The sequence below is a fragment of the Nannobrachium achirus genome, assembly GCF_963921795.1.
Source record: "Nannobrachium achirus genome assembly, chromosome: 1".
Lineage (NCBI taxonomy): Eukaryota > Metazoa > Chordata > Actinopteri > Myctophiformes > Myctophidae > Nannobrachium > Nannobrachium achirus.
The window spans coordinates 60,173,541-60,182,546 of record NC_137810.1 but is presented as its reverse complement, the minus strand read 5'-3'; the positions used below and the strand labels follow the sequence as shown (position 1 = coordinate 60,182,546).

The window sequence follows — 9,006 nt, the reverse complement described above, 5'->3', positions numbered from 1 at the left end:
GCCCCTGACCCAGAGACATCATAACCCCACGGGGCCAGAGAGCTGCACGGGGGCCAAATGGCCTCCCGCCTACTAAACTTGAAGGTGCCCGTAAAAAATGACACACACACACACACACACACACACACACACACACACACACACACACACACACACACACACACACACACACACACACACACACACACACACACACACACACACATTAACTCAGTGAATGCCACCCTTTATTCAAAATCTACAAAACTGGTGCCAGCCATTTTGCTTAATTTTGCCTTTTTATGGGGGCCAAAATCATATTTTGTACTTAAATTACATATATAAATCTATGCTTCTATCGAAAGCCACACTACCCCTCTTACAAAGGAAAACATGTATATTTATATATATATATCCTATCATTAGATTTGGGCTTCAATAGAACATGTGTAAGATGTCTTGATCATCATCATATGTGTGTGCTGTGATGGGCCCTGTGTGCAATCTGGAGTGCAATACCATTTGAAAACCACCAGAGGGTGGTCTCCTACTATCTGATCAACTAACAGAAGAAGGAAGAAGACGTCCATCTTTTTTTTTGGTTTGGGCCTGTTGTTTACATTTTGGCCAGGCCTTTTAGCTAGCATGCTACAACACTTCGGAACCCTGGCGATCGCGATCAAGGATAGGTAGAGAAGAATGGATGGCACCGCTGGAATCCTGAGAATTTTCTGCGTTTTTTGAGTACTTATAGTTCGTCAGGGATGCACGGGAAAGTGTATAAACGAACGTTTTAGATAACATTTAAACGGCCGGAACCAATCTTCGGCTATACCGATTTTCCGCCGGACTGTGTTACACTGGTGCTACAGTCAAATCGGCCGTATCGCTCAGGTCACGGAGGCATATGGCCAACTTCTAGAGCGATTTTTTGGAAATTACAATTATGAAAAAATGATAAAACTTTTGATTAATTAAAAAGACGTAAAAGACGTTTATGGCACCGAGGTCCAAAGACGTATAAGACGTTTATGGCGTTCAGTGAGTTAAAGGACCACCTCACCTCTCTGGGACAACCAGATCTTATTTTATTGTTGTTTTCTTTAATTGATTTTGCATCATATGACCAGTTGTTGCATGCTGAAATACTAAAATATTTAAAAAATCTCAGATTGAATACAAAAAATAACTCAGGATTGTGTTGATCGTGTAACAACAATAACAACAATAAAATAAGATCAGGTTGTCCCAGAGGTGAGGTGGTCCTTTAAGTTCATGCTTGCACACAGACACAGACTGTCACACAGTAGCTCTGGTGACGTGGTGTGGGAAATTCATTAACACTGCACGCACATGCGTGCGCACGCACGCACACACACACACACACACACACACGTCTGACCCCGTTTGAAGGGAAGTAATGTACTCAGCAGAGAGGAAATGTTTTGGACATTCGGTCCCACACAATGAAGAGACTTTCAGGTAAACACGTCAATACTTCCTGCTTTCTTGGGACACATATTTACAGCTCAACACCTCTCTGCTGCACGGGGGGGGGGGGGGGGGGGGTGAGGTAACCGGTAGAGTCGCCGGAATGAAGGTCGCCGGGAAACCTTCAGAGTTCAAACTGAAAAAGCGCACCGCTGTCCCACCCGGTGCGTATTTCCGAACGCACCCACCATTTCCCGGCGGCCTTCATTCCGGCGACTCTACTGGTATTCGGGTGTGATATCCCAAGTAACTGTGTGCATGTGTGCGTTATTATGTGAGTGGTTCCCAAAGCTTTCATCTCAAGAAGACCCAAAGGACCCAAACTTATACATTCAGCCAATTAATTGTCAAAACAAGGGATAGTTACTCGCCACTCACAAAAATGGGTCTGTGACGCAAAAAAACAGTTCCCGACCCATTGTTTAGCATCCTGTGTGAGCACGGCTTGCCAATCTTTCACACGTCGCTTCAAGTAGATCGACACGTTTCCCCCGCCTCCACGTTCCTCTGATATTGTTGTGTAGAGCAATAACTTCCAATCGTATGACTTTTGGACACATAAGAAACGTCATGTCTGAGATTAACGTTAAGAGGAAGCTGATCAAGATCTGATCAATTTATCATTGTTTTCACAGAGAGGCAAGAAGCGCCTCTGTGAGCGTGGTGTTATTTTATTTCCGTTTCATTCAGTTTCTTCACTCTCACCCCTGTTTTGTGTGTGCTGTGTGTGTGTGTTGTGTGTGCTGAAGCGATCACTGCGCCACTGTGAGCGTTGTGTTATTTTCTTTCAGTTTCATTCAGTCAGTTTCATTCACTTTCTTTGTTGGGATTCTTTGAAAGATTTCCCGAAACGCGGAGGCAGGGGGAGCGGAGTCGATCTACTTGGATGGATGTGTGAAAGACAGGCCAGCGTGCAGTGTGTGCACACAGGGGCGTCACACCACATTCTGGGGCCCTGGGTACAAGGATTCACTGCGGGCCCCCCATGAATGTTAACTATTGAAAAATAGTAGATATACAAGCTCACAGCGCGGCACTGCGAGCATGTAGATCTGCTATTTTTGAAAAATTGTGAAAATGTGTGCAAGAAACCTATATGTTTCCATGTCAGTGGTGCTCAAACATTTTCATGTCATGGACCCCCTAAATGATATGTATCTGGCCACGGACCCCCATCTCAAAATATTTAGTTCCAGCCTTCCAGGGACCCCCCCAGAAGCAAAAATTTTAGTTACAAATGTTTGCTTAAAAAATACATATATTCAAAGATTTCGCCCACATTTTCACGACTTTTCAAAATAGCAGATCTACAAGCTCGCAGCCGCGCTGTGAGCTTGTGTATCTGCTATTTTTCAATAGCTAAAGTTTACTAGGGCCCCTCCAACCTTGGGCCCTAGTAACTCAGTCCCCCCCCCCCCCAGCTTGTGACGCCCCTGTGTGCACATGGAAGCAAGGTTGGGAGTGGAGTGAAGCAGCATGGGGTCTGATGAATTCCATGTCAGACTGTCTCTCTTCAAATGCTCTCCAGATGTGGCCCCATCTGTCTGTCTGTCTGTCTGTCTGTCTGTCTGTCTTTCTTTTTGACTACCATCTGCTGCTCAGCCTGCATGGCCGTCATTCTGATTTTGAACTTCTGCACAGGGACGTGCTGGGCCCCTTATTCAGCCTGGGAAAAAGAGCTGGAGAGGCCCTCATTGCACGCTATAGAGAGAGAGATCTCTCTCTATAGCACTTCTGCTACTTTGTCATTTCAGATCATGACAAGTGACAAGCCAGTGGGCCAATTACATGAGTTATATTTCGTTGTTGTCGGGGTGGAAACCTTGTATGTCCAGAACCGTTTGTTTTGTATTTATCATTTTGAAAATGATTTAAACTAGTGAAAACAGCAGATCTACAAGCACACAACGCCCTCGCACCGCGAGGCGTTGTGTGCTTGTAGATCTGCTGTTTTCACTACTTTTGTGCGACAGCCTTGTATGATGAAGCAGGGCTTTTGCTTTGCGAAAAGAAATTACAAATTTGAAACTTGGAGATACGAGGTTTCTGCCCGACAGTGACGATTTACTTTGTTGGCCGCCCAGCCCCCAAAATGGAACGAAGCCAGACATTTAATTTTTAATTTTTTCCTAATGGCCGGCCTGGACTGGTCGGGGAATGAACCGGACGTTCGGGAGTTGTCCCGCTTTTCCCAATGGCCAGCACGTCCCTGCTTCCGCATACAAGCGCAAACTCACCACAGGAACCCCTCGTCTCCATATCCTGGGCATGATAGCTAAACAATCGGCACTAACAAGGAAAACATTTGGCCAGTGGTGGAAAAAAGTACTCACATTTTCTACTTAACAGTTCTACTGCCATATTTATTGTTTATTTATTTGTGCTGGTGCCATCAAAAAGTAGCTTACCTTTTTGCGATGTTATAGAAAATTATCTATGGATCATTTCCAAACATAATCGTTTTCAATGGACACATATATCTGTACTGTAGCCAAACTGACGGCAGGGGGAAGCCTTATACAAGGAATGAATGTGAAATGGCCCTCCCCTCTTTCCGTCGTTCAGAGCATAGAAATGCATGTTCTAGATCAGGTCCACAGAATACAGCCAGGAAGTGACTTGGGACTCCAATGATGTTTAGTTGGTGGAGATTTGAGAACAGCATTACGGGAGATGTTTTTACTGTACACACCCGCGCGACCTCTCATCAGCTTACAGTGCTCAAACAAGGTAAAAGAACGAGCGTTCGTATTGGCTTTGAGCCACGTTCAGAATTGGGACGAGCGTTAACGTTCGAAGCAGTAAAAGAGTTAAAGGAGGACTTCACCACTTTTCAACCTGTCTTCATATAATAGGTCCTCACTAATGTTCATGATAAAATAGCTTTTTTTTGTTCATAGGAGCTTGTAGATCGGCTATTTTCAAATAGCCAAGGTATAAAATAGGGCTAAAGTGGTTTATGTATGTTTTAACATATTATATGTATGTATAACAGCAAAGAAACTAGTAACTAAAGTTTTCAAATAAATGTAGTGGAGTAAAAGTACAACATTTGGACCCAGATGTAATTTGGAAAGTAAAAGTACAAGTAAAGTACAAATACCTCAAAACTGTACTTAGGTACAGTACCTAAGTAAAATACTTAGTTACTTTACACCACTGCATTTGGCACAAATACAGTAGCACATCTACAAGCTTGTCGTGAGCTTGTAGATCGCCTATTTTCGACAAAGAGATTTCCTGTAGACTCAAGGAAGGAAATTGGGACAAATAAGAGGACGAGGATGAAAACTAGCGTCCCTATCCTGAGGCAAACATCGGCACAAATAGCTGTCCTAAAAACTCACGGCGCACTCACTGCGTTGTGAGCTTGTAGGACAGCCATTTGGGCCAGCCTCATCCTTCTCTCTATGACCTTGTCTGTGGCCTGTGATAGTTACAAGGGCAGCAGTGGCTCAGGGGTAGAGAAACCGTCATCATTGGAACACGGAGGGTTCCCGAAAGGTTCCCAGTTCGATCCCGGGCTCCCCCAGAGTTAGTGTGGAAGAGTCCTTGAGCAAGACTCTGAACCCCTAGTTGCTGCCGGTGAGCAGGTTGGTGCCTTGCATGGTTTCCTCTGCCATCGGTGTATGAATGTATGGGTGAAATGTAATGCACAATCTCTGTAAAGCGCCTTGGATAAAGGACAAGGCGCTATATAAATGCTCCATTTAACTTTTATTTTCCCCATAGAGGTTCCCGTTTTAGACGAGGTCTGTCCTTGTGACGTAAAGGGGCCCTATTTTCGGGTTTAGGGAGGTTTAGGGATAAGGGGTAAGGCATGGCGAAAATAAGGCCCCACGAAGTACAGAGCCCTGTGGTGTGCCGTTCAACTGAGTATATAGGGTTTAAGGGGTTACTGGTTATGGTAAGGCCTTGTGTTCATGTTGTGAATGTGTGACACACAGAGAGAGATACCACGCAAGAGAGAGAGAGAGAGAGAGAGAAAACAAGCGTTTTGAGTGGTTTTCGGGAACGCCTTACCCTCTCTAGGCTTTCGATGTCGGGTCGGAAACCGGACAACATGGGAACCTCCAAGACAGCCATGTTGGACGAACCTGAGTGCAGCCACCTAGAGGAAGACAAGGGGTGCCGTGACGGCAGTCCAGGGGTCAGGGTGCCGCGAGATAATTTGATAATATTTGGAATTGATTAGGAAACTTTAAAAAATATTTAGTATCAAGTACGAAGTTATTTTCAGTCAGTTCTAACCAAAATGGCTATTATCTCATTATTTTCCTTGCAACAAAATCACTAAAATATTGTCACTGTCGGGCAGAAACCTCGTATCTCCAAGTTTCAAATGTGTACGTCTTTTGGTAAAGCAAAGCCCTGCTTCATCATACAAGACTGTCGCACAAAACTAGTGAAAACAGCCGATCTACAAGCACACAACGCCTCTGTTTTCATTATTTTTAGTACATTTTATAGATGATAAATACAAAACCGTTTTGGACATACAAGGTTTCCACCCAACAACGACGATATGCTATAAATATAAGGTGCTGGGAGTGAAAATTATAATGTAGGGGTGCCTCGGATTAAAAAAATATTCATGGGGTGCCCTGAGACAAACGTTTGGGAACCCCTGCTCCAGTGAGATGCACCATCCTACCTGGCACAGTCCTCTAGTGAGATGCACCATCCTACCTGGCACAGTCCTCTAGTGAGATGCACCATCCTACCTGGCACAGTCCTCTAGTGAGATGCACCATCCTACCTGGCACAGTCCTCTAGTGAGATGCACCATCCTACCTGGCACAGTCCTCTAGTGAGATGCACCATCCTACCTGGCACAGTCCTCTAGTGAGATGCACCATCCTACCTGGCACAGTCCTCTAGTGAGATGCACCATCCTACCTGGCACAGTCCTCTAGTGAGATGCACCATCCTACCTGGCACAGTCCTCTAGTGAGATGCACCATCCTACCTGGCACAGGCCTCTAGTGAGATGCACCATCCTACCTGGCACAGTCCTCTAGTGAGATGCACCATCCTACCTGGCACAGGCCTCTATAGTGAGATGCACCATCCTACCTGGCACAGGCCTCTATAGTGAGATGCACCATCCTACCTGGTACAGGCCTCTATAGTGAGATGCACCATCCTACCTGGCACAGGCCTCCAGTGAGAGGCGGAAGTCCATGCTGTCCTGGTGGGCCGCGGGGTCCTCGTCGTCTGTGGGCGCGGCCGCCCGCCGCTTGCGGTTCAGCTCGGAGCGGTTGTCCTGGCGGCTGCGCGGCCGGGGCGCCGGGGGGTGTCGGCCCCCCGGGGGGGACAGCGGGGCGGGCTGGGGGTGTCTGTCCTGGGGGGCAGGCTCCTTCAGGTCCACCTTCAGCTGGAAGGCCGGCTTCACCACCGGGTCTGGGACGTTGTAGGATACGTCGATCTGTAAAAAAAAGATGACACAATCAGGCTCAATCAGGGGGGGGGGCACGGTGGCACCAGGCCAGGATTACCACCTCTGAGGGCCCCTGGGCACTGAAGCTCCAAGGGCCCCCCTCTGCGTACGCGCTACAGGGCTCCAGACTAACCGTTTTCAATATTTTAAAAAGTAGCTTAACGATATCAGCAGCCAGTGAACACACCTAAGACAATAACAGTCTGAGGTAAAAAAAAACAGTGGCAGTGTGGCCACTGACAATCAAAATAAATAACAATGTACAATTATAGTACTAATATATGGTCAAAACAAGCCATATCCTTCCCCCAAAAAATTACAAAATACCATTTGTGACCACCAAATTGGGGGTCTTGGGGGCATAATTTAATTCATTTCATTTGGATTAGATAACTAAATGGCTGGGGGTTTCTTTCTTTTTTTTTCTCAACTTTTTTTTTCTTCTTTTTTTTCTGGAGGGCCCCCTGATGCCAAGGGCCCCTGGGCACGTGCCCAAAGTGCCCATATTGTAGATCCGGCCCTGGGTGGCACAGTCGGTAGTGCTGTCGCCTCACAGCTAGAAGGTCCTGGGTTCGATTCCCGCTGGGGGACGTGGTGGGTGTCCCCCCCCCCCCCCCCCCCCCCCATACCCTAGGTGGGGTTGGCGAAAGGGCCTTTCTGTGTGGAGTTTGCATGTTCTCCCCGTGTCTCCTTGGGTAGATACCTTCACAAAGACATGCAGTAATCCTGGTTTCTATAATGCTGATATTTCTATTATTGATAAGCGTACATTTTTACCGAGAGAGTAGATTCTGTTGATTTATTTGTTTCCCTGGCCCATAAGGGGAAGTAATTAGGCTACATCCAAAAAAATAATAATCAAATATCGGTATCAGTATCGGCTATCGGCTAAATTGTTATTTTAAACACCGTTATCGGTATCGGCCAAGAATTTCCACATCGGTGCATCCCTAGTTTCTGGTAAAATTATTGTCCCCCCCCCCCCGAACACACACACACACACACACACACACACACACACACACACACACACACACACACACACACACACACACACACACACACACACACACACACACACACACACACACACACACACACACACACGCACAGATTCATGCACAACTCGACCACAAACATGCACACGCATTCAGAGACTACTTAAAGATACACACGCACACTCGCACACAAGTCTCTTTGATGGTGCCGCTCTTGTATTTCATTAGAAGCCAGGTGCTGCAAGCCTGAGGGGCTGTCAGAGCAGAGAGGGGTGTGGACGGAGAGAGAGAGAGAGAGAGAGAGAGAGAGAGAGAGAGAGAGAGAGAGAGAGAGAGAGGAGAGAGAGAGAGAGAGAGAGAGAGAGAGACAGAGAGACAGAGAGAGACACAGAGACAGAGACAGAGACAGAGAGAGAGAGAGAGAGAGAGAGAGAGAGAGAGACAGGGAAAAGCAGAGAGAGAGAGAGAGAGGAGTCTAAAGTAGAAGAGGTCCAGTGGCGTAAAGTAACTAAGTACATTTACTTAAAGGGGAAGACCACCCATTTTCAATATTGAACTATGTCATTAATATACCTTAGAGGAGTTGTGTGGAAATAGAAAAAAAAAGTTCCCCCCCTTCTGTGTTGCTTAGAAGTGGAGGATTGATTTTGGGGTTTGTATTGTAATTTACAATGTGTGATGTCATCAAGTTGTAATTTACAATACAAACCCCAAAATCAATCCTCCAGTTATAGGCAACACAGAAGAAGGAACTTTTTTTCTATTTCCACACAACTCATCTAAGGTATATTAATGACATAGTTCAATATTGAAAATGGGTGGTCTTCCCCTTTAAGTACAATTTTGAGGTATTTGTACTTTACTTGAGTATTTCCAATTTCCAATACTTTCTTTACTTCTACTCCACTACATCTCGGATCCAAATATTGTACTTTTACATTTATAACTTTAGTTACTTGTTACCTTGCAGATATAAATTATAATATTATAAAGCATACATATACCACTTTAGCCCTATTTTAGACCTTGGCTATTTGAAAATAGCCGATCTACAAGCTCACAACGTGTCGCATCGCGACGCGTTGTGAGCTTGTAGAT

The 9,006-nt window shown here is 45.7% G+C and overlaps 1 protein-coding gene across 1 annotated transcript in view; it reads right to left on the bottom strand.

Moving 5' to 3' along the window:
- cpamd8 (C3 and PZP like alpha-2-macroglobulin domain containing 8) overlaps nucleotides 1-9,006 on the bottom strand; it is a gene marked incomplete at both ends in the record, with an annotated part of 183,858 nt that overhangs the window by 25,556 nt on the left and 149,296 nt on the right. The window contains 2 exons of the mRNA XM_080730669.1: nucleotides 5,494-5,581; nucleotides 6,621-6,898. Coding sequence (XP_080586795.1) covers nucleotides 5,494-5,581; nucleotides 6,621-6,898 — 366 coding nt within the window. The remainder of the gene's footprint in view (nucleotides 1-5,493; nucleotides 5,582-6,620; nucleotides 6,899-9,006) is intronic.